General features: G+C 40.9%; 1 protein-coding gene across 4 annotated transcripts in view; it reads right to left on the bottom strand.

Annotated features, from left to right (window-relative positions):
* atp13a3 (ATPase 13A3) overlaps nt 1–27,143 on the bottom strand; it is a 192,363-nt gene that overhangs the window by 153,965 nt on the left and 11,255 nt on the right. For all 4 annotated transcript variants that reach the window (XM_087993558.1, XM_087993559.1, XM_043702269.2 and 1 more), the window contains exons 2-3: nt 23,100–23,185; nt 17,318–17,491 (exon numbers count right to left, since the gene is read on the bottom strand). In XM_087993558.1, coding sequence (XP_087849684.1) covers nt 17,318–17,491; nt 23,100–23,150 — 225 coding nt within the window. In that variant the 5' untranslated portion in view covers nt 23,151–23,185. The remainder of the gene's footprint in view (nt 1–17,317; nt 17,492–23,099; nt 23,186–27,143) is intronic.

The following is a 27,143-nucleotide window of genomic DNA, read 5'->3' as shown; positions in this document are numbered from 1 at the left end:
AATAGAATATTTTTGAGTAACATGGGACAAGTGAAATAAAACTTCAATGAGATAAAGCACAAATATTGCAATGATAAATTTTATATATTTACCTTTTGGCTGTATATGCTTACTCTCTAAAGTAAAAATTAGGCTTTTTTTATAAGCAATGTTAATATCGAGCACTGATGTTGTACTCTCCATTAACAGAGGATCCTCGATTATCCGAATATCAATTATCCAAATTTCGGATTATCCAAACAAGATCGCAAGGTCCCAATGACTGGTTAAGCTGTGTTACCCGGCATTCGATTATCCAAACAAAATACTCCCTGCCCATGTCATTCGGATAACTGAGGTTCTTCTGTACATAGCAATGATGTCTTCACATAGTGCATAATTTACCTTATTGTCAATTATTTATATAAACTATTCTTGAAGGTGTCTGGGTCACATTGCTAAATTCAAGTTAAATTCAATACTTCCATATTATGGATTTATGATGTCCATTCTGATTTCATTTTGCATGCTTTATCTATGTCTTTCTGAAAGCTATCAAAAATTCAGAGGCAAGTGAAGAGGGCACTAATACAGTGCATACATCTCCCATGCATTTCCCTGTCTGGGTGATGCTCTGCAACTGCAAAGCTGAAAAAAAAATCTTTTTATTAAGAGCTTCCACCACAGTGAGGAAACTTCAGACTAATCCACATTTAACATACTGCTCTGAAATCTCTGCTCATATTTTGACAGCTTTGACAAATATCACGACAACACTGGATACAATCGACAATTTTCTAAAATAATCCACAAATTCTAAATCAAAGAACCTGTTAGCTCAGTTGGCTGGATGGTTCTTTTGTGATGCAGCGTGACACTAACAGCATGTGTTATATTCCCACACAACTAAGGTTACCACAAAGGACTTTCCTGCTCAACCTTTTCCCTCACCTAAGGCTAGCAAACCTCAGATTCAACCACCACCAGTATCTCTCTAACGAGCAAGCAGCACTATTGTATCATAAGACTATGGTGACTTTACCTTTTTCAAAAAAAATGCACAAAAATTTTTTAAAGAGTAAATTAGTGCAAGGAAATTAGTCCTAAGGAAATTTGACATTTTCATGATGTGTAAGTACTTATAAGAGCTTGAATGGACTGGGTAGGATGGATGCTTGGTTGATGTTTTCACTGCAGGGACAGACAAAAACTACGGAACATAATTTAAAAATAAGAGCTCTTCCCTTTAAGATGGAGATGAGGTGATATTTTTCTCTCTCAGAATCATGAAAAGGTGGAATTCTCGTAAAATATAATGGAGGCGGAGTCATTAAAGTTTATTCAAGGCTGTGTTAAATCATTTTTTGATAGACAAGGGCATCAAGAATTATGGGATACAGACAAGAAACTGGAAATTAGACCACAAACAGATCAGTAATAATCTTATTGAATGGTGGAGTAGATTCAAAGAGCCAAATTATCTACTCCTGACTCTAAGTCCTAATTTTCTATTCCAAGATCTAGGTCTGCATTTTCTCCAAAAAAAACAAATCAGTTCCTCACTGGGCTTCCTCACTTTGCAGCAAGTTTTGTTAAAATCTGTCGATCGCTTTTTTTGAGATGTGACATTTCCAAACTAACAAATAGATGCAAAAGAATTACCTCCACCTTCCAGGGGCAAAAGTAACTAGAGATGACAGAGGCCCATTTAGCAAGATTAAAAATAAATGGAAAATTGGAAGCACCAAAACAGTAGATTTTTGGAATACATTCATTCAAAGTTTCCCTTTCTATGTAAAACTTTAACGAGTTGGCAGCGCATCAAGGTAAAGTGTTGTGATTGCTGCACAGAGCCACCAAGTGGCCTCAAGTTGTAACTATATAATCATAACCATTGTCATTTCAAAAGTGAATCAAACATATGGAAAAAGTTAACACAAAAGTGTGACCAAATACATAACAAAAGAAAACAAGAATTGAAAACATGGAACAGCAGTTCAATAAAATCTCTAACTCTTCTGAAAATTCAAATCAAGTATGGACTTCTTGTAAACTCAGAGCCGGAACTGAACCAGAAAGCATTGATGCATTTAAGCCCCTATTTCAAGATTTTACATTCCATTTTAAATTAAAAATCTTATCTGTGCACATTATTTCCATAATAAATTTCCACATATACTTTTATAATAGAAATTGCCTAATAAACCACATCAATAGGGTAGACTGGATGTAAAAGTTAAGTTTTAAATTGGAGAAAGGCCAATTTTAATGGAATTAGGTAAGAACTTTCAATAGTTGTTTGGGGGGGGTGGATGATTCAGGTAAAGGTATGGCTGGAAAATGGGAAGCCTTCAAAAATGAGATAACGAGAGTCCAGAGACAGTGTGTTCCTGTTAGGGTGAAAGGCAAGGCTGGTAGGTGTAGGGAATGCTGGATGGCTAGATGTTGGTCAAGAAAAAGAAGGAAGCATATGTCAGGTATAGACAGCAGAGATTGAGTTAATCCTTAGAAGAGTATAAAGGCATACTAAACAAATAGTTTGCATCGGTGTTTACTGTTGAGAAGGATATGGAAGATATAGAATGTGAGGAAATAGATGGTGACATTTTGAAAAATGTCCATATTACAGGTGTTGTTGCTGGATGTCTTAAAACGCATAAAGGTGAATAAATCCCCAAAACCTAATTAGATGTATCCTAGAACTCTGTGGGAAGCTAGGGAAGTGATTATCTGGCCCCTTGCTGAGATATTTGTATCATCAATAGTCACAGGTGAGGTACCAGAAGTCTGGAGGTTGGCTAATGCGTGTGCCACAGTTTCAGAAAGGTGATAAGGAAAAGCCAGGGAACCATAGACCGGTGAACCTCACATCAGTGGTGGGCAGGTTTTTGGAGGGAATCCTGAGGGACAGGATTTACATGTATTTGGAAAGGAAAGAACTGATTAGGGACAGTCAGCATGGTTTTGTGCATGGGAAATCATGTCTCACTAACTTGATTGAGTTTTTGAAAAAGTAATGAAGAGGATTGACAAGGAAAGAGCAGTGGACGTGATGTTTGTGGACTTCAGTAAGGCATTCGACAAGACTCAATTCTATGGTTAGATAACATGGAATGCAGGGAAGACTAGCCATTTGGATACAGAGCTGGAAGATTGAAGACAGAGGGTCTTGGTGGAGGATTGCTTTTCAGACTGGAGGCATGTGACCAGTGGTGTGCCACTAGGATCGGTGTTGGGTCAACTGCTTTTCATAATTTAGATAAATGATTTGGCTGTGAAGATAGAAGATATAATTGTTAAATTTGCAGATTACACTAAAATTGGAGGTGTAGTGGACAGCAAAGGAGGTTACTTCAGAGTACAACAGGATCTTGATCAGAGGGGACTATGGGCCAAGGAGTGGCTGATAATTTAGATAAATGGGAGATACTACATTTTGGAAAGGCAAACCAGGCTAGGACTTATATGGTAAGGTCCTGGAGAGTGTTGCTGAACAAAGACACATGGAAGATATGGACTGAAGGGTCTGTTTCCATGCTGTACATCGCTATAACACAATTCTTCCCCTTACAGAAGCACTGTGGATAAAGAAAAAAATGACTGAAATTTTTCAGCGGAGTTTCACAGATCGGACAGCAAATCACAAAGCAGTCAGTAAGTGCAAATGCAAAGTCACAGTTTTACATTAATTAAATCATCTGTAAATATGGATTGAAGAATTTTTAAATAAAAAACAAAAAATGAAGGCAAGTGTTAACATGATATTTAATGATATAGAACGGTGTGTACATAACTAGCTTTACATTTGGTCTTAGGGCAAACACAAACAGTTTTAATAAATCAATGAAATAGTGACCTTCAAGTTATAAGCTCCAAAACTATTGTTCCTATGAGAACCAGAGCAGGGTGATAGAGGAAGAAGAAACATGCATAGGAATAAAGGACAGAAAGGTAAGCAAAAGGCAGAAAAAAATAGGGTGAAAGAAAATGGAGCCATTGTGCAAAATAAAGTCAGAATTACCAGAAAAGCTAAAAAGGAGAAAGTGAGGACTGCAGATGCTGGAGATCAGAGCTTAAAAATGTGTTGCTGGAAAAGCACAGCAGGTCAGGCAGCATCATAGGTACAGGAGAATCAACGTTTCGGGCATAAGCCCAAAGATTCCTGAAGACCTGCTGCACTTTTCCAGCAACACATTTTTAAGAAAAGCTAAAAAGCCAAGTCTCAAAACTTGTGTCTTTATGCACAGAGCATTAGGAGGAAGGTAAATAAACCGTCAGCTCCAATATACAGGTATATAGATTTAGCACAGCTTTGGTGGTAGAGACACAATGGGTTGCTTTTGCACTGCATTATTCTATAATACAGTTGTGATTCCAGAGACATGGCTGCAGAGTTACCCTGGATGGGAACTGAACCTCAATGGATATTCATTATTTAGAAAGGACAGACAAAGAATGTAAAGTTGGTGGGGTAGCATTAGTAGAAAAGGATGAAATAAATTTTTTTAGTGTTGGTGCATGTATGGAATGAGCTGCCAGAGGAAGTGGTGGAGGTTGGGACAATTAGAATATTTAGAAGGCATCCGGATGGATATATGAATAAGAAGGGTTTAGAGGGATATGTGCCAAGTGCTGGCAAATGGGACTAGATTAACTTAGGATATCTGGTCGGCATGGCCGAGTTGGACCGAAGAGTCTGTTTCCATGCTGTACATTCTATGACTCTATGACTATAAATGCAATAGTGAGGAAGGATATTGGCTCAGAAAATCATGATATGGAATCGGGTATGCCCTGTACACCAACCCCGCTAATTTACATCTTATTACACTACTCTTAATCATCAGTCAAGTGATGAAAAGTGTCATCAGCAGTGCTATCAAGTAACACCTGACACCCAGTTCGGGTTGCACCAGGACCACTCAGCTCCTGACCTCATTACAGCCTTGGTTCAAACATGGAAAAAAGTGCTGGATTCTAAAGGTGAGTGAAAATGACTGCCTTTGACATCAAAGCCGTATTCGACTAATTGTGGCATCAAGGAGACATGGGGTAAAATCTCTGCTGGTTGGAGCCTTACATGGTACATTGGAAGATGGTTGTGGTTGTTGGGGATCAGCCATTTCAGCTCTGGGACATCTCTGTAGGAGTTCCTCAGGGTAGTGTCCTCGACCTAATCATCTTCAGTTGCTTTGTCAATGGCCTTCCCTCAATCATAAAGTCAGAAATGGGTTGTTCACTGATGATTGCACAACGTACACCATCATTTGCAACTCGTCAGGCATTGAAGCAGTCCAAGTTCAAACACAACAAGATGGGGACAATATCCAGGCTGACAAGTGGCAAGTAACATTCATGCAATTCAAATGCCAGGCAATGACTATCTCCAATAAAAGATAATCTACCCACCACATGTTGACATTCAATGGTGTTGCCATCATTGAATACGTGATTACCAACATCCTGGGAGTTACCATTGACCAGAAACACAACTGGACTCACCATATAAATACAGTGGCTACAAGTTCAGGTCAGAGGATAGGAATACTGAGGCGAGTAACTCAGCTCCTGACTCCACAAAGCCTGCCCACCATCTGCAAGGCACAAGTCAGATGTGTGATGGAATGCTCTCCACTACCAATGCTCATTAGCAGCAGTTTGTCTATCTACAAGATGTACTACAGAAATTTTGCAAAGATCCTTAGATAGTACCTTCCAAACCATGACCACTTTCATCTAGAAAAACAAGAGTAGCAGAGTAGATTTTTTTTAAGATTAGATTCCCTACAGTGTGGAAACAGGCCCTTCGGCCCAACAAGTCCACACCAACCCTCCAAAGAGTAACCCACCCAGACCCATTTCCCTCTGACTAATGCACCTAACACTATGGGCAATTTAACATGGCCAATTAACGATGTGTGGGAATACGACACCTTCAAGTTCCCCTCCAAGATACTCTCCATCCTGAACTGGAAATATATCACTGTTCCTTCAGTGATTCAATATACTGAAATTTCCTCGCTAAGGGCATTGCACTACATGGTCTGCATTAGTTCAAGAAGGCAGTTCATCACCATCTTCTCAAGTTCAACTAAGGATGGGCAATAAATGCTTGCCAGCCAGAGACACCCTGGACCTACAAATAAATAAATGAGAATCTGTTGGATGGAGAAAGAAAACATTATGGGGCTGAAAATGTTCTTGGGGTTTGTGTACAAGCACACAAACAGTAATGAAGATGCAAGGGAAGGCAGTAAACAAGACATCAGAGATGCACGCAACAACTGCAATCATGAATAACTTTAGTTTTATATATAGATCGGATAAAGCAAAATAACAGCTGTATTGTAGAGGAGGATTCCCTAGATAGTGTACACAATGAATTTTAAGGCCAATACATTGAGGAATGAATGAGAAAACAGGCTATTCTATATGGTGTACTGAACTATGAAAGAATTAATTAACAATCTTGTGAGACGTTCCTTCGGGAAGAGGAGGTAGCTTATGATGGACTTCCTCATAAAGTGAATGTAAATAGGGAAACTATGAGGTAGGAGGCACAAATTGGTCTGGCTGGATTGGGGAATCTTATTAAAGGGGTTATAGAAGTGTCCAGTACAGAAAAAGTCTCTTCGGCCCATCATGTCTACTCCAGTCACAAACAGCCACCTAACTATTCTAATCCTATTTTCTATCACTTGGCTCTTTGCCTTGTATGCTTTGGCATCACAAGTGTACATCTCAATACTTCTTAAATATTTTGAAGGCTTCTGCCTCTGTCACCATTACAAGTAATGAGTTCCAGATTCCCACTACCTTCTAAATGAAAAAAATGTTTTCTTCACGTATCCTCTGAACCTCCTGCCTTTACCTTAAATCTATGCTCCTGTTCGTTGATCCCTGCACCAAGAAGAAAGGTTTCTTCCTGTCTACCCTGTCTATGCCCTCATAACTTTATACATCTCAGTCATATATCCCCTCAGTCTCCTCTGCTCCAAAAAAAACATATGATATCGGCAATGGTTCACATTTAAAGAAGTGCAGATGAACTACAACAATTATTCGTTCCTGTTTGGTGCTAAAATAGAAGAGGACAGGGGTTTCAATCCTGGCTTACAAAAGACATTAGGGATAATATTAGACCAAAGAGGATAAAGTTAAAAGTGCCAGATAAAGCAACAAGCCTGCTGATGAGATGCTAGAGATGTTAAAATGGATCAAGTAGATAAATCCTCGGGACTTGATCAGAATATTGCGGGAAGCTAAGGAAGGGATTACGGAGCCTCTTGCAGAGATAGGCGCATCATTGACAGCCGTGGGTGAGGTTCCGGAAGACTGTAAGGTGGCTATTATCATTCCATTACTTAAGAAAAGCTGCAAGGGAAAGGCAAGGAACTAAAGACCGTTGAGCCTGAAGTCAATGATGGGCAAGTTGTTAGAGGAGATTCTGAGATCCAGGATTTATATGCATTTGGAAAGACAAGGATAGTCAACATGGCTTTGTGCACGGAGGATCATGTCTCACAAATTTGATCGAGTTTTTTGAAGAAGTTACCAAGAAGGCAATATCAGGTCCTTATTCATGAAGCGTAGTGCTGGAAAAGCACAGCTGTCAGGCAGCATCCGAGAAGCAGGAGAGTCGACGTTTCAGGCATGAGCCCTTCATCAGGAATGAGGCTTGCTCATTCTTGATGAAGGGCTTATGCCTGAAATGTCGACTCTCCTGCTCCTCAGATGCTGCCTGACCAGCTGTGCTTTCCCAGCACCACACTCTTTGACTCAGATCTCTAGCATCTGCAGGCCTCACTTTCTCCTCATTGAAGAAGGGCTGCAAAGAAAAACCTTGGAACTATAGACCAGTAAGCCTACCACCTGTGGTGGTAAGTTACTTGAGAATATTCTGAGATAAGATATACATGCATTTGGAAAAACAGGGTTTGATTAGGAGCAGACAGCACAGCTTTGTGCATGGGAAATCATACCTCTCAAATTTGTTAAGAGGTCTTTGATGAAGTAACTAGGAAGTTTGATGAAGGCAGGGTAGTAGGTGTAGTCTATATGGATTTCATAAGGATTTTGATAAGGTTCCACATGGCAGGCTGCTCTGGAAGATTAGATCACATGGAACCCAGGGGGAGCTGGCAACTGGATAAACAATTTGCTTGATGGTAGCAAGCAGAGGTGAAAATGTGTTGCTGGAAAAGCACAGCAGGTCAGGCAGCATCCAAGGAATAGGAGAATCGACGTTTCGGGCATAAGTCCTTCTTCAGGAATGAGGAAAGTGTGTCCAGCAGGCTAAGATAAAAGGTAGGGAAGAGGGACTTGGGGGAGGGGCGTTGGAAATGCGATAGGTGGAAGGAGGTCAAGGTGATAGGCCGGAGTGGGGTGGGGGCGGAGAGGTCAGGAAGAAGATTGCAGGTTAGGAAGGCGGTGCTGAGTTCGAGGGATTTGACTGAGACAAGGTGGGGGGAGGGGAAATGAGGAAACTGGAGAAATCTGAGTTCATCGCTTGTGGTTGGAAGGTTCCTAGGCGGAAGATGAGGCGCTCTTCCTCCAACCGTCGTGTTGCCATGGTCTGGCGATGGAGGAGTCCAAGGACCTGCATGTCCTTGGTGGAGTGGGAGGGGGAGTTGAAGTGTTGAGCCACGGGGTGGTTGGGTTGGTTGGTCCAGGTGTCCCAGAGGTGTTCTCTGAACCGTTTCGCAAGTAGGCGGCCTGTCTCTCCAATATAGAGGAGGCCACATCGGGTGCAGCGGATGCAATAGATGATGTGTGTGGAGGTGCAGGTGAATTTGTGGCGGATATGGAAGTATCCCTTGGGGCCTTGGAGGGAAATAAGGGGGGAGGTGTGGGCGCAAGTTTTGCATTTCTTGCAGTTGCAGGGGAAGGTGCCGGGAGTGGAGGTTGTGTTGGTGGGGGGTGTGGACCTGACGAGGGAGTCACGGAGGGAATGGTCTTTTCGGAACGCTGATAGGGGAGGGGAGGGAAATATATCCCTGGTGGTGGGGTCCGTTTGGAGGTGGTGGAAATGACGGCGGATGATCCGCTGTACATGGAGGTTGGTGGGGTGGTAGATGAGGACCAGTGGGGTTCTGTCCTGGTGGCGGTTGGAGGGGCGGGGCTCAAGGGAGGAGGAGCGGGAAGTGGAAGAGATGCGGTGGAGGGCAACGTTGACCACGTCTGGGGGGAAATTGCGGTCCTTGAAGAAGGAGGCCATCTGGGTTGTACGGATTTGGAACTGGTCCTCCTGGGAGCAGATGCAGCGGAGACGAAGGAATTGGGAATATGGGATGGCGTTTTTACAGGGGGCAGGGTGGGAGGAGGTGTAGTCTAGGTAACTGTGGGAGTCGGTTGGTTTATAGTAAATGTCCGTGTTGATTCGGTCACCTGAGATAGAAATGGAAAGGTCTAGGAAGGGGAGGGAGGAGTCTGAGACGGTCCAGGTGAATTTGAGGTCGGGGTGGAAGGTGTTGGTAAAGTGGATGAACTGTTCAACTTCCTCGTGGGAGCACGAGGCAGCGCCGATACAGTCATCGATGTTGCGGAGGAAAAGGTGGGGGGTGGTGCCAGTGTAGCTGCGGAAGATGGACTGTTCCACATATCCTACGAAGAGGCAGGCATAGCTGGGGCCCATGCGGGTGCCCATGGCTACTCCTCTGGTTTGGAGGAAGTGGGAGGATTGGAAAGAGAAGTTGTTCAGGGTGAGGACCAGTTCAGTCAGTCGAAGGAGGGTGTCAGTGGAAGGGTATTGGTTGGTACGGCGGGAAAGGAAGAAGCGGAGGGCTTTGAGTCCTTCGTGATGGGGGATGGAGGTGTACAGGGACTGGATATCCATGGTGAAGGTAAGGCGTTGGGGACCGGGGAAGCGAAAAGGAAGCAGAGGGCAATAGTGGAAGGATGCTTGTCGGACTGGAGGCCTGTGACCTGTAGAATGCCTCAGGAGTCAGTGCTGGGTTCATTGTTGTTTGTTTACTATATCAATGATTTGGATGAGAATGTACAAGGCATGATTAGTAAGTTTTCAGATGTCATTAAAATAGACAGTATCGTGGACAGTGAGGAAGGTCCTCAGAAATTGCAGCAAAACCTTGATCAACTGGGGAAGTGGGCTGAGAAATGGCAAATGAAGTTTAATATAGATAAGTGTGAGGTATTGCATTTTGGAAAGCCAAATCAAGGTAGGAGTTTCATGGTGAATGGTAGGGCTTTAATGAGTGTAGTGGAACAGCGGGACTTTGGAGATCAGGTGCACAGTTCTCTGAAGGTGGAGTCACAGATAGACAGGGCAGTGAAGAAGGCTTTTGGCACACTGGCCTTCATCAGTCAGGGCATTGAGTAGAGAAGTTGGAAAGTTATATTGCAGTTGTACAGGACATCGGGTGCAGCGGATGCAATAGATGATGTGTGTGGAGGTGCAGGTGAATTTGTGGCGGATATGGAAGTGTCCCTTGGGGCCTTGGAGGGAAGTAAGGGGGGAGGTGTGGGCGCAAGTTTTGCATTTCTTGCGGTTGCAGGGGAAGGTGCCGGGAGTGGAGGTTGGGTTGGTGGGGGGTGTGGACCTGACGAGGGAGTCACGGAGGGAGTGGTCTTTTCGGAACGCTGATAGGGGAGGGGAGGGAAATATATCACTGGTGGTGGGGTCCGTTTGGAGGTGACGGAAATGACGTCATTTATCCGAGCATCAAAGATCCGAAAAGCTCTGAAAACCAAAGGTTTTCATGGAGCGTCCAGCATCAGTCATGTCTGCATAACATCACGGGATTTTCTTAGTGGGCGAGGGCTGCAACCACTCGACTCACGTGGTGGCATGGCCCAGCACTCGGAGGCGTCAGTTGTGTATTGTATTTACTGTGCTAAATTGTTTAACTTTAGAGTGAAAATGTCAAAAAGAGGTGCAGGTACATCCATGGCTAACAATAATATAAAGAAAAGGAAGCATCTGACATTATCAATAATGCAGAAAGCAGAGTTATTGCAGAAGCTTGAACATGGTGTGGCTGTGCGGCATCTTATTGAGGAATATGGTGTCACTGTCTATGATTTGAAGAAACAGAAAGACAAGTTTCCGAAGTTTTATGGTGACAATGATGACCATAAACTAATGAAAAATAGTAAAACACTGCACAGGGCAAAAAATGAAGATCTTAACCGTGTGTTGATGGAATGGATTAGACAACAAAGAAGTGAACGTATGCCACTGACTGGTTTGATGTTCATGAAACAAGCTAGAAAATATCATAAAGAACTGAACATTAAAGGCGAATGTCAATATTCAGAAGGTTGGCTGCAGAAATTCAAGAAGTGTGATGGTGTGAAGTACCTGAAAATCTATGACAAAAAGGCTTCTGCTGACCATGAAACAGCTGAAAATTAGGTTGGTGAATTTGCCAAGCTGATATCTGACGAAAGCCTTAGTCCTGAACAAATTTACAATGCTGATGAAACAGCTCCCTACTGGCGCTATGTCCCGAGAAAAATATTAGCAATGGCTAATGAGAGAGCACCAGCAGGTTTTAAGAAAACTAAGGACTGATTAACTATTCTTGGGCGTGTCAATGCTGCAGGCAGTGATTGGGAAAAGCAAACATCCAAGATGTCTTAAACGTGTACGCAATTTGCCTGTGCATTATTATGCAAACAAGAAAGCGTGGGTAACCAGAGAAATTTCTTCTGACTGATTCAGTGAACACTTCGTACCAGCAGCACAAGCTCATTGCAGACAAGCTGGACTGGAAGAAAAGTGTAAAGTTTTATCATTTCTGGACAACTGCTCCGCACATCCCCCTGCCCAACAGCTTGTGAAAAGTAATGTTTTTGGCATTTACTTGCCCCCCGAATGTGACATCGGTATTACAGCGTTGTGACCAAGGAGTTTTGCACTCAGTGAAGAGCAAGTATAAAGACTATTTTTTAAACAGTGTGCTTGCTGCAGTCAACAGAGAGGTAGGAATTCAAGACTTCCTGAAAGAGTTTAGTCTTAAGGATGCCATTTACGCAGTTGCTAACGCTTGGAATGATGTTGATAAAGCAACATTCACAAATGCTTGGCACAGACTCTGGCCTACAACGATGTTTCTTGTAAATGAACCTGCAGATGAAGAGTTTGAAGGATTTCATGTCGCTGAAGAGAAAATTTAATCAGACGAAAGTGTAAATAAATTACATGAAGCTGACATCAAAGAAATGCTGAACATTGACAATGATGTGGCTGTCATGCATTCCTTGAACGATGGAAACATTGCTAAAATGGTTTTAAATACGGGTTCCTGTACAGATAAGTGCGAGGATAGTAGTGATGATGATGATAATGATTTATGATGATGATGATGAGTTAGTGAACACAGTTGAAAAGGTCCCCATTGACGATATGGTGAAAATGTGTGATCAGTTAATTGCTGGCCTTGAACAACGTTCATTTATCAGTGAACAAGAGATTATGGTAATTTACTCAATTAAAGAGAGATTGCTTAGACAGAAACCTATGTTAATGAGACAGATGCCTTTAAAACCGCCGCCTGCCATAGCGCTGAAGCTGTGTATGTTTGAGTTTTACCGAATGTTTTTATTGTAATGATTTTTATGGAAATAAAATGTTGCTGAATAGTTATACTCGATGTATTTCACTTATCAGTATAAATAAAGTGTGGTAGTACTTCTAGTCCACATTTATCCCACTTAGTGTCAGTATTCATACATTTTTGCTGTAGTATAGTATTTATGTTTGATTATGGGTTGCTGCCCCGCACCCTACAGGGGACACTACATTAGTTCCGAAAACCGCAAAATTCCGATTTCCGCAAAGCAGCTGGTCCCCAGTATTTCGGATAAAGGGATACGTACTGTAAAATAAAGGAAAATCAAAAGATATAGTACATTTAAAGTTGCAGAAGGCTATTGATGAGGTCCCTCATAAGAAGTTAGTGGGGAAAGTCAAAGTACATTGAATATGGGGCAATATATTAGTTTGGAGGAGTTGACAGAGAGAAAACAGAGAGAGAATAAATAGGGCTTTTTCCGAGAGGCCGGCAATGACTAATGCAGTACTGCAAAGTACAATGTTTAGGGCCCCAGCTATTCACAATCTATATATAAAAATGACCTTGATTAACCAAATGCCACACTGCCAAGTTGACTGGCAACACAAATCTGAGCAGGATTGAGAGTTGACTGGAGGATTCAAGATAATTCACATAAGTTGAGTGAATAGGCATACACAACACTACAATGTGGCTAAATGTAAAGTTATACATTTGTGTCAAAGAAAGAAAATGTATTGTTTAAATAATGATATTTTGGGAAATGTGGATACGCAAAAAGATTTAGGCATCCTTATACACAATTCAATGAAAGTAGACAGACAGGTTCAGCAAGCAATTAGGAAAGCAAATGATATATCGTTCTTCATTGCAAGAGGATTTGATTTCAGATATTGTGACATCTTACTGCAGTTATACGTGGCCTTAGTGAGACCACACTTGGAGTACTGTGTGCATTTTTGGTCTCTCTATCAATTAAATCCTTGCCATGAAGGGAGTGCATCTAATTTCAGGGTTGGCAGCACTGTCCAATGAATAGAGTTAAAAATCATACAACACCAAGTTATTGTCCAACAGGCTTAATGGAAGTACAAGCTTTCGGAGCACTGCTCCTTCGTCAGGTAGCCAGTGGAGCAGGATCACAGGACACAGAACTTAGAGTAAAAAACCAAATGGTACTTCCAAATAAACCTGTTGGACTATAATCTGGTGTGTGATTTTTTGCTTTGTCCAAGCAGTCTAACACTGACACCTCCACATCAATGAAAAGGGGTTAGTTTGACTGAGACCAATTCACAAGTTTAAAAGGATGAGAGGGGATCTGATTGAAACATATAAAATTCTAACAAGCTTGGTTAGACCATTTTCCCTATTTGGAGAGTCCAGATCCGGGAAGGGGTCTCAGGATATTGGGTAGACCATTTAGGATTGATCTGAGGAAACATTTCTTCATTCAAACGGTCGTGAACCTATGCAATTCTATGCTACGGAAGGCTGTGAAAGCTAAGTCACTGAATATATTCAAAAAAGAGTGCACCAATTTTTGGATCTTTAAAGTGCCGAGGGGTGTGGTGAGAAAGCAGGAATATGACATTGAGATACAGGATCAACCATGATAATACTAAGTGGCAGAGTTGATTAGAAAGCTTAAATGGCTTGCTCCTGCTTCTAGTTTCTATGTTCACTTTTTTTTTCAAGGAAGCACCCTACCTAACTCATTTTAGAGACAGAACCTATCACGAATTTTAATATCACAGTTAGTAGTAAAGAAGACTAATTAAGAAAAATGAGGAATCTCGGTTACCCTAACTTTTACATCAATTGGCATGTAATACTCTAAAGTATTGAAGATTTTTAACAAAACAATTGTGCACAACACAGAACAATTAAACATAGGAGACTAAAATTGGCCTTCTGCATCCATTGAAACTGTAAGAACAATTCAGTTGATCGCATTCCCTCACTTTTCCTTATAGCTCCGCAACTCTTTAATTAATCTGCAGAAAGTCAAAGTTTTTTTTGTACAAGGTGATTTTTGACATAGTTTTATTTTTAAAAGTTACCATAAGCTTTCATTTTATTTTGTTGACCATGTAAACTGGTACCACCACGAAGTACATCATCTGACCTTCTGTGACTTTCAGTGAAATTGTTTACAAACCTTTTCACTGCACAGTTCAGCTGTTGGAATATCAAAATTCATGAGCATTCCATTCATGTTATGGATATGATATTATAGGCTTTCATTTTTGATTTGTTGGAGAAATGTTGGAAATTGATCAATCTGCCAGCAAGTTCTTGCAGTCTTGGAGCAATCCATGTCCTGTTTTCATTCTATGAAGTGGCAACACCAACTAGCTGTTGTGCTGAAATCTTTGCTGGCTCAGGTGTGAATTGGCCCATGTAACACATCACATGCTTCAATTTCTGGTGATGACCAACCATCCTGTTTGCTTTCAAGCCCCATTCTAATGAATCTTTCTCATGATCAGACCAGTGGCTAATTACTGTTTTTATGGTGCACTTCAGCCTTCGGCGTTTTCTTCGCAGAAAATTCCTCACTTTTCTATTCACTCATTAGTTTTTAATTAGTACCTAATTCCCTCAATGCAACATAGTTTTTTAATGACTCAACAAATATTACAACTTTTAACTTGAGATAAGCTGCACACTTCATTCTTTTTTTCCACAGGACCAATTTCTATTGGTCATTCACCACATATGATCTTGCCGTGCAAGTAATTTTTCAGCCCCCATGCATCTGCTTGGTCCCATTTGCCAACTATAAATGTAAGTAAAATACAGGACTTATACACTTAATGGTAAGGTCCTGGGGCATGTTGCTGAACAAAGGGACCTTGGAGTGCAGTTTCACAGTTCCTTGAAAGTAGAGTCACAGGGAGATAGCTCAGTGAAGAAGGTGTTTGGTATGCTTGCCTTTATTGGTCAGTGCATTGAGTATAGAAGTTGAGAGGTCGTGTTGCAGCTGTACAAGACATTGGTTAGGCCACTATTGGAATTCTGCAAGCATTTCAGGTCTCACTCTTATAGGAAGGATGTCATCAAACTTGAAAGAATTCAGAAAAGATTTGCAAGGATATTGCCAGGGTTGGAGGGTTTGAGCTGTAGGGACCAGCTGAAGAGACTGAGGTTATTTTCCCCTGGAGCATCGGAGGCCACGGGGTGATCTTATAGAGGTTTATAAAATCATGAAAGGCGTGGATAAGATAAATAGGCAAAGTCTTTCCTCGGGGTGGGGGAGACCAAAACTAGAGAGCATATTTTGAACGTGAGGGGAAAGATTTAAAAGGGACCTAAAGGGCAATTTTTCACACAGAGGGTGAAGCGTGCATGAAATGAGCTGTCAGAAGAAGTGGTGGAGGCCAGTAGAATTACAATATTTTCAAAGGCATCCGGATGGGGAAATGAATAGGAAGAGTTTGTAGAAGGATATGGGCCAAATGCTGGCAAATAGGACTAGATTTATTGAGAACATCTGGTCGGCATGGACGAATTGGGCCGAAGAGTCTGTTTCTGTGCTGTACATCGGAGGGTGACACCGCCAATGCAAGTATCCCATTTCTTTAAAGGATCTTGCTTATATGTCATGTAGAGCAAAAGATATTGTTTTGGCACTAAAAAGATGTAATAATTTTATATAGTGAGTCAATGTACATACTTCATGCATGATAACCTCTCTCTCTCTCTGACTCAAAGGATGAACGGCTCACTCCTGCTCCTAGTTCATACGGTTGATGTTTTGTTTCTAATTAAGAACTGCAAGTCTAAAAGGTAACAGTAAAGTTTTCATAAGGGTCGCACAGGTGCAATGACCAGAATTTGTACATACAAAACTCTGTTAGCACATATCATCTCTCCCCTTGTCAAAATGCTGATGTCATTTTTTTTTGACTGATTTCACAAACCAGTAATCACTTCTCTATATTTTGGACAAATACTTGGCTTATACATTTCAGTTTGCAACTACATTACAAGCAAAGCCTTCATTTTCATAATTTCAACAACTAATTTTCTGGATGTAGGTTTGCTCGTTGAGCTGGAAGATTCATTTCCAGACGTTTCGTTACTCTACTAGGTAACATCTTCAGTGGGACTCCAGGCAAAGCACTGCTGATGATTCCTGCTTTCTATATATATGTTTTGGTTTCTTTGGGTTGGTGGTGTAATTTCCTGTGGTGATGTCATTTCCTGTTCTTTTTCTCAGGGGTGGGTGGTAGATGGTGTCTATCTCGATGCGGTTGTTGATAGAGTTCCAGTTGGAGATGAAGATGTTACCTAGTAGGGTGACGAAACATCTGGAAATGAACCTTCCAGCTCAGCAAGCAAACCTACATCCAGAACCTCAAACTGAGCTCCAAATCTTCTCAAAACTCGCTAATTAATTTTCTGTTGATTGGAGAACAATTTGGCTTTCAAATTCAATAGCAAAGTTATGAAAAGACTAAATTTAACAAATTACATGTTGTGAACAGAACTGAAATGTATCTCAATACAGCTTTCTAATAACTTTCAACAGAGAAGCGAGGATACAACAGAACCTAACTCTCATGGTTTCCCCAGCAGTACAAGTTGGATCAGTGTATTAGAAGCGAAATGTAGAAATCACTAATTTTAAAAAAACAAGTCCCTTACTCTTATCTACTTGAAAAATGTTCTAATATTACAAACTTTATTTGCGGTGAGCTTTTCCTTGATATAGATTTTGCATTGTTACTCGATTGTCTAAAGTACAAAATGCAAATACACCAATGACAGTTTACTTTTACTATCTGCATACTCACTGTGGTCCTCAATAGCACAACTTCAGCCTCCTTGAGAGATGTCTGGGTACATGTTGCCTTCACACTCCATTCAGGCATCCAATAAAGTAGCAGGAGAAGGAAACCACCAGTGCAGATAACGCCAATTGCAACTAGAATCAGCTTCCAAAGGCATTGTTTATAACCATAAATCTCCTGCAACAAACAAAGTAATTAGCTGCTTATAGGGAACATTATTCGATATTCAACATTAGCATGCTGCAAATCTTTTTGAAGAGATCTAAAATTCAGCATGTTTGAAACTGAAGCCATGTCAGTTTCTAGATGCTCCAGGAGTTTGGATTACTCATAAAATTTTCATAAAGTCCATGCTGCTCCGCTTTGAATACTTGCTCCTAAGTCCAACTAAGTACTCCCATCTTTGATCTTAACCTTCATAAAAGTTTGGAAAGAATGAACATTTACAAACTAAAGTGGACAAGGTACAGGGAACCGAAACATAGAAAACAGATGCAGGAGTAAGCTATTCGGACCTTTGAGCCTGCACCATAATTCAATATGATTGTGGCTGATCATGCAATCTCAGTACCCCATTACCGCCCTCTCCCATACCCCTTGAATCCTTTAACTGCAAGGCCACGTCCAGCTCCTTCTTGAATATATCTAATGAACTGGCCCCAACAGCTTCATGTGGGAGAGAATTCCACGGGTTCACATCTCTCAGTGAAGAAATTCTTCCTCATCTCAGTCCTGAATAGCTTACCCGTTATTCTTAGACTGTGACCCCCAAGTTCTGGACTTCCCCAACATCGGGAACATTCTTCCTGCATCTAGCCTGTCCAGTCCCGTCAAGACTTTATATGTTTCTATGAGATACCCCCCTTATTTTTCAAAATTCCAGTGAACACAAGGCCAGTCGATCAGTCTTTCCTCATATGTCAGTTCTATCATCCCAGGAATCAGTATGTGAAATGTTCACTGGACTCCCAAAAGACAAATCAGTACTATAGTAATTGTAGCTCACACCATTAATTCCCACATACTGGACAGTTGCTGAAGACTGGCATTTGAAGGATGTTACTTAGTGTGATAATATACAAACTGTTCTCACTTTCCACCCTGCTGAACTCTCCATCCAAAGGATAAGAAGCTGTCATTTCCACCGTATCCAGCAAAATCCCAGATATATATTCCCGGTCTCTCAATTTTTAGCATTTCACAAAGACTATTCCTTTTGGAACACCCTGATCCACTCCTCCTCCACTCCCACAGCTGCCCTGTCTCTCTCTCCCCTACAGACCCATACTTTCAGGCAGACCCTCTCTCATATGCTCACACATGCACCCTCTCACAGACTTATACCCCTTTCCACTCACACTCATACACATACACACACTCTCTCACAGACACTCATAAAACCCCCACATGCACACATACACATATGAGTTTGTTGGGTGAATTTGTACTTGCAGAATTACATTTTACTTTGCTCAAAAACTGCATGAATCCATGTATGATTCTGTAAATCCATTTTTTGGATTAGAATCAGTCTGACCATTGTGGCACAGACAGTCTCACACAGGGCAGCTCACACTTTAACTGCATTATCTGGACCGACATGACAGCAATTGTTAAAGTTCACTTGAGAATGTAACTTTTAAATGTTCTGCGACTTAAATATGAAAGAACTGAAACCAACATGTTCATTCTAAAAGATGAGACACTTAACAAACAATCCAGGTCTCTTTCAATATATAATTTCAGTTACATCACACTGTAAACTTTTGGTATAAATTTTGTGTCTTACAACTTTATACTCCACAACCACCTGATGAAGGAGCAACGCTCTGAAAGCTAGTGCTTCCAAATAAACCTGTTGGACTATAACCTGGTGTTGTGTGATTTTTAACTTTGTGCACCCCAGTCCAAAACCGGCATCTCCAAATCATGACTTTCTATTTTGGTCTCCTTATGCCTGGCTTAGGAATCTGCTGCATACAACAGTTCGGCTGTTATCTGCTGCACAGAACTCCAAGAGCCCTACGAAATGTTTCAAATGTTCCACATTTTCTGCCTAACCAATAGGTTAACTCCAGTTTACAAATGATGAACAACAGAACCCAAAGGACCTTTTCATTCCCCAGGATCATGTGCCTCTTATGGCTTGCACTAGTCAATCAGAGCTCCATCATTCACCTGTCTGTGGGTACTTTCTAGCTGATCTCTGCGAAAAGATGGCCACATGCTTTACTGCTTCGTGATCTCCCAAATCTCCATAACTGGTGTGCGGAACAGGTGAGCTTACCTGGCCTTCAGTCACTGGTACAAACATAGAAATGTCTCCATGTCAATGCCCAAATCTGTGAGCCTAATGATTCACCAAGCTGTGGAATTCCACCAACCAACTCAGTCTCATCACCAAGCAAACACAGATTGATTCACAAAAAAAAATAGAAATTGCTGGAAAAAAGCAGCAGGTCTGAAAGCTCCGGTATAGAGAAATCAGAGTTAACGTTTCAGTTCTAATGACCTTTCTTCGGAACTAGTCGACTAACAACAGATTGACATCGCTGTTCATAAGAAAGATAGTGTTACTTTTGGTCTCATTATTTAAACTGGGATATCATTACATTCAAAGCAGTTCAGAGAAGATTCACTTACGTTGATTCTGAGGATGAAGAAAGGTTGGATCTCAAGTCATTGCAGTTTAGAAGAATGAGAGGTGATCTTATTAAAACAAATAAAATTCCAAGGGAGAAGATGCTGAGGATCTTTCCTCTCACAGAGAAATTTATTACTTGGACTCACAGTTCAAAAATAAGATTAGGACAGCGATAAGGGTGGATTTCGTCTCCCATAGCTTTATTCATCTTTAAAATTCACTTCTGAAAAGCAATGGAGGCTGGGTCCTTGAATAGATTTAAAACTGAGCAAGAGTTCTGATTGGCAAGTGAGTTGGGGATAGGCAAGAAAGTAGAGGTAATGCCGCAATCGGATCTGCCATGATCATATTAAATGATAAGAGCAGACTCAATGGGCAGAATAGTCTACTCCAACTCCTATTTCCTTTGACCTTATATTCTAAATACAAGTGGGAGAAATATTAAGCTTTCAGTTCACCACAGTGTGAATTGCAAGAGTGTGCTGTGCAACAGATGGTTGAGGTCCTCAATGAATATTTCTCCTCTGTTTATCATGGAGAAAGACATGAAGATTTGGGAACTTGGGGAAGTTAGTGGTCATTTCTTGGGAACAGTCCCTATCACAGTAGAGGTGGTGTTGGACGTATTAAAATGTATGAAGGTGGATAAATTTCCTAGTCCTGATCAGATACAGCCTAGAAAACTGCAAGAGGCTAGAGAAGAAATTGCGGGGGCCTTGGCTGATATTTTTCTTCAACATTAGCCACGGGTAAGGTCCTGTAAGACTGGAGGGTAGCGAATGTTGTGTCCTTATTCAAGAGGGTTGCAAAGAAAAACGTGGGAACTATAGATCAGTCAGCCTAACAAATATACTGGGTAAGTTAATTGAAAAGTTTCAGAGCTAAGATAGACATGCATTTGGAAAAATAGGGTTTGATTAGGAATAGTCAGCATGGCTTTGTGCATGGGAGATCATACCTCACAAATTTGTTAAGAGGTCTTTGATGAAGTGACCAGGAAGGTGATGAAGGCAGGGCTGTAAATGTAGTCTGTACGAATTTCAGTAAGGCCTTTGACAAGGTTTCACATGGCAAACTGCTGGAAGATTAGGTCACATGAAATCCAGGGGGAGCTGGCAAATTGGATGCACAATTGGCTTGATGGTAGGACAGTAATTGTGGAAGGATGCTTGTTGGAATGGAGGCCTGTGACTAGTGGAGTGCCTTAGGGATCAGAGCTGGGCCCAATGCTGTTTGTTGTCTACATCAATGATTTGGATGAGAATATACAAGGCATGATTAGTAAGTTTTCAGATGACACTAAAATAGGCGGTATCGTGGACAGTGAGGAAAGTCATCAGAAATTGCAGCAGGAAGTGCTGGGGAAGTGGGCTGACAAATGGCAAATGAAGCTTAATACAGATAAGTGTGAGGACTTGCATTTTGGAAAGCCAAATTAAGGTAGGAGTGTCATGGTGAATGGCACGGTGTTAAGGAGTATAATGGAACAGAGGGACTTTGGAGTTCAGGTGTACAGTCTCTGAAAGTGGAGTCACAGGTAGAAAGGGCAGAAAGTAGGCTTTAAGCACACTGGCCTTCATCAGTCAGGGCATTGAGTACAGATGTTGGGAATGTATGTTGCAGTTGTACAGGATGTTGGTGAGGCTGCATTTGGAGTATTGTGATCAGATTTGGTCACCTTGCTATTAGAAAGATGCTACTAAACTGGAAAGAGCGCAAAACAAATGTAGAAGGATGTTGCCAGGACTCAATGGTCTGAGTTATAAGGAGAGACTGGACAAGCTAGTACTTTATTTTACAAGCATAGGAGATTGAGGGAGGATCTTATATAAGCGTATGAGATCATGAGAGGCCTGGATAGGGTGAATGCACTCAATCTTTTTCCCAGGGTTGGGGATTTGAGAACGAGAGGGCATCAGTTTAAAGTTGGAGGGGAAAAAATAAAAAAGCTGCTAGTACGCATGTGGAATGAGCTATCAGCGGAAGTGGTTGAGGCGGGTACATTAACAACATTTAAAAGGCATTTGGACAAATACATGGATAGGAAAGGTTTAGAAGGATACGGGCCAAGTGCAAGGAAATGGGGTTTGCGTGGACGGACATTTGAGGGGTTAAATGTTCTTTTCCTATGCTCTAATTAGCATGTAAACTAAAATTGTGTACAAAGATATCTTTCTCTGTACCATAATAAGCAGAATTCACTGATTCAGTAAACATGTTCACTCAATCTACTCACGAAGTGTTGTGGTTTACAAGCAAAACATGACTTTTGATTGCAACTATTATAAAGAGAAAACGACAAGGGAAAGTGGTCTTAAGGATAATAAGGACTTTAAAAATGTAATAAAATTGTCAAAGTCCATTGGGCCAGAACTTAAGTAGAGGGAAGTTTTATGTGTTTTATGTGTTGGATGAAATGCATTTAAAGTGATAGAATCCAAATTTCATTCTACATTCAATCCCACTTACAAACAAATTATAGCCAAATAGTACAAAAATGTGCTCAAGACAGGAAACTGCAAATCTGAACTATAAAATCCTATTTGGAACAGAACAGTGTGTGTGAGAAGTCCACTAGAATAATTTAGTGTTACGTGTTATTACAAACAGTTGCCTTTCGTAGTACTAACATAAACTATCAACATACAACCTCATAAAAATGCCATAAATAAGAAATCAAATGAGGTTACTATATCCCCAATTAGAATGTAAACACTGTAACATGAATAGCTGCAACCTTTCCCTCGTCAATTCTGCCCCAGGTTTCGAACCTATTCCTCCTTATAATTAAGATGTACAAAATCACGTGAATAATTGGAAATAATTTAATACAAAATTTAATAAAAAACAATGCCTTCAGTCCATAGAACCGATTTACAAATTTAATCACTGAGCAAAGATTTTACAACAGTACTCACATACCTAAAATCCACAAGTTTATATTAGAGGCTTCTAAAAACGAAGAAGAACCAGTGAAATTACACCTTAGAAAGTGCACAACTGTGAACTTTAAATTGATTTTTTTTTAAAGTCAGTTAAAATGTATAATTTGTTCCACAGACTTTTGAAAAAAAAGTTATAAGGAGGAACATAAAAAAGTCAGAACCTGAATAGATAATGAACTATCACTTTTTTGTTTACCATCTCATCTTCTTTCTCTTTGTTGATAAAATTCTTCTCTTCTTTAGCCATTTTGTTTCATAAACTCAGCTTCTCTTATTCGATTACTGTTAAAACAAAAAAAAGTCCAGAATATTAATGATGGAAGTTTTGCATGCTAAAATACGTAACTGGTTAACTAAAATATTATAAGATGAATACTATACAGAGAATGAATAGATCCATATTCCAAGTTACGGATCTGATGTACATCCACAATTACCATAAAGTCTGTACAAGTTTACAAATAGCTTTATGTCTTTGGAAAATTAAAATGCATGTATAGTTCAAATATGTCCTATCCTGAGCTAATTAACAAAAATCATTTTATCTAACCAAATTAAACATTCCACATAACAGCAAAATATCTACTGTTTCAAGACATTCAAAAGTTGTAACAATATCATTTATTCATTGCCATACCCTATTGTTTACCCCATTGTTCAGTTAACATTAAGAAGTTTTACATTGTTGGCTAAACTATACTTCAACAGCCCACTTGCTGGACAATTTACAACAGTATGTATATCCCATTTCCCCCAGCTGCCAAATCCTCTCATAATTAAAAAGATGTGCAATAATTTACCTTTGAAGTAGCTTTGCAAACTGAAACTAAACTGCTAATAATAATTGAAAGAAATGTAATCTATGGTTAATTGCTACTTACAGAAATTTTAGGTTCATATAAAGAACGTTTTCATTCTTCAGATAGTTTAGCTACACTCACAGTTTGAGGCTACATGTATTCTGCTTGATATCTGAGATCAAACATTAGCTATACTAAGTACTACCACAAAGTAGCTGCTTTGTAAGACTGGTTTTCTCTTTAACTCATTTCAAACACAATAGGAGCACTACATTTGGCAAAGATGTTTCAAAGATTCAAACAATATATGTCAACAGTTACAATTATACAGAGGATGTACTCCAGTCTTATTATACTCTAATGGAGCCTTCCTTATTCCTTGATGCATGCAACACCACAAAATCAATGATACAGGTTCCGTGGGCATGAGGTCAACCTGATTGTATCTGTAAACTGATGGCCTATAGGTTATATGTTTCTGACCAAGCCCTTCCTAGCATTTTAAGTAATCTCATTTGCACAGTACTTCATATTTTATTGTAAAACAAAAGCAACTTATTCCTTGTAGGAGAGGGAAAAATGGGAAGCGATTCAAATTAACCAAAACACACCAACAGAAAATGACTACAACATTTCCAAGAATCAGTATGCCACATTATATTTTTACACATGAATTTTATGCTTAGGTTGTGGGCAAGTTTATTGCTGGGAATGGCATTGCGTCAATTATAAGCTAACATCTGAACCAAGGTATCCTTTGGTTAAGTACAGGTTGCTCTGCTATAATTAATTCGCATTTCTTCAATGCAAATTCGCTGTAACCTGATTGATGAATTGGGGACGCTGTTTGTAAAGCGTGAACTTTTAAAACGTGCTGGCTGTAGTGCGATTACATCGCCAACACTAAGCACTATTTCCAAAGTGCGATTTTTCTATAACGCGGGACTGCACAAGAACTGACTGCACGCAGATTTTGCTCAAATCCAGAAGTATTTGACCTTTCTGCATCAGTGCCACATTTGCCAATTCAAAACCTGTTTATCCCATTCCCTGTCTTGATGAAAGAGCCAATTTTGTGCAGATGTAGTTCTGCGCCAATATAGCTCAGAATTTGATGAAAATTAGTGGTGCTGGAAGAGCACAGCAATTCAGGCAGCATCCGAGGACAGGCAAAATCGACGTTTCGGGCAAAAGCCCTTCATCAGGAATAAAGGCAGAGAGCCTGAAGCATGGAGAGATAAGCTAGAGGAGGGTGGGGGTGGGGAGAGAGTAGCATAGAGTACAATAGGTCAGTGGGGAAGGAGATGAAGGCGATAGGTCAGGGAAGAGAGGGTGGAGTGGATAGGTGGAAAAGGAGCTGGGCAGGTCGGACAAGTCCGGACAAGTCGAGTTGCTGGAGGTTAGAAACTAGGATGAGGTGGGGGAAGGGGAAATGAGGAAACTGTTGAAATCCACATTGATGCCCTGGGGTTGAAGTGTTCCGAGGCGGAAGATGAGGCGTTCTTCCTCCAGGCGTCTGGTGGTGAGGGAGCGGCGGTGGAGGAGGCCCAGCACCTCCATATCCTCAGCAGAGTGGGAGGGGGAGTTGAAATGTTGAGCCACTGGGCGATTTGGTTGATTGATGCGGGTGTCTCTGAGATGTTCCCTAAAGCGCTCTGCTAGGAGGCGCCCAGTCTCCCCAATGTAGAGGAGACCGCATCGGGAGCAACGGATACAATAGATGATATTAGTGGATGTGCAGGTAAAACTTTGATGGATGTGGAAGGCTCCTTTAGGGCCTTGGATGGAGGTGAGGGAGGAGGTGTGGGCACAGGTTTTACAGTTCCTGCGGTGGCAGGGGAAAGTGCCAGGATGGGAGGGTGGGTCTATCCATTTGTCTAATTTTTCTGGTCACACTTCAAGTTCATTGGAGATAACCAAGGAGAAATCCACTCAGCACAGAATAGCCTGTCATGTTTTCCATGATACTTGCTGCCTTATTTCAGGAGTTAAAACTCCCCAAAACACTTTCACAGTGATCGAGGCAAGTATACATGGTACATGCGAAGCTAGTATGCCCAGTTCAGTTTCTAAGAGGGCAGCATGTCAGATGATTGGGACAAGACATACAAGGGGAAGTATGGCATCAAATAGGTAAGAGGAGTGTGCCGATTGGATTTGAGGGTCTTTTTTGCAGGGGGTCAAACAGATCCAGCCAGGTGAGCTGGCAAGAATCAAGTCAGGGAGTGCAGACCATCCTTCACTTAGTGGAAGCATAATTGGTGGAATCAATGATGTACCAGGAGGGGGAGATTTTTAAGTTAGACTAAGCTTTTAATTCTCTAGCTTTTCCTGGGTAAGTATCAAGTTTAATTACAAAGTCATAGAGATGTAGAGCATGGAACAGACCTTTGTCAACTGTCATACTGACCAGACTTCCCAATCTGACCTAGTCCCATTTGCCAGCATTTGGCCCATAACTCTCTTAAACCCTTCTTATTCATATACCTATCCAGATGCTTTTTAAATGTTGCAATTGTACCAGCTTCCACCACTTCTCTGGCAGTTCAATCCATACATGCACCACCCTCTGCATAAAAAAGTCGCCCCTCAGGTCCCTTTTAAAATTTTTCCCTCTCACCCTAAAGCTATGCCCTCTAGTTCTTGACTCCCCCACCCCAGGTAAAGGATCTTGGCTATTTACCCTACCCCGCATGATTTTAGAAACCTCTATAAGGTCACCCCTCAGCCTCTCTCGCTCCAGGGAATCTCCGACTTAATGGACAATATCGAAGAGTCGCAGAGCAAGGGGAATTGTCCAACTGGAAAATTCGATTTTCTGGGCATCTCCCATTGAGTTAGCTGTACCAGAATTCTGCACGGTCCTGATGTGCAATTCTTGCTTGTCTTGCTTTAATAATTCCCTGGCCTTCAAAATATATAAGCCAATGTTTCCTGTAAATTTTGAGGCTTAAGGTCTCACAGATGAGATGCACGATTCAGTTACTTTAAGTAACAATATGTGCATGGCAGCAAAAAGAAAATCTGAAGGAGCTACATAATTGAACCGGCATCCATGTAAAACATTAGTGGAGTGATTGGCTCCAGTCCCTAGCATTTTGCAGCATACACCAATAATGTAGACTTAAAAGTTGGATGAAGTCAAAACGTTTGCAGAAAATACAAAAATTGTGAGGAAGAAATCTGTATGCAGTAAGAAAATCTCAGATTGGTCAGTTGGGCAAAACATCATTTCTGAAGAAGTGTGAATAATGTTTTGGGTGATGACAGACAAAGTAAGAGACCATATAATGGCAAATTTCTGAATTGTGTATAGGGACACAGGGGTTTGCAGCGCATGTCCACAGATCCCTAAAGGTAGCAGAATAAGCAGATATAATGACCAAGACTATATATACCTTCCTTTATTGTTGAGGCACAGAGTATAAAACAGGGAGATT

This window comes from Chiloscyllium plagiosum, unplaced genomic scaffold, assembly GCF_037043375.1.
Source record: "Chiloscyllium plagiosum isolate Xiang-an unplaced genomic scaffold, Cpla_swu_hap1 HiC_scaffold_13, whole genome shotgun sequence".
NCBI classification, from domain to species: Eukaryota; Metazoa; Chordata; class Chondrichthyes; order Orectolobiformes; family Hemiscylliidae; genus Chiloscyllium; species Chiloscyllium plagiosum.
The sequence above is the reverse complement of the archived record's forward strand: the minus strand, read 5'-3'. Positions and strand labels throughout refer to the sequence as shown.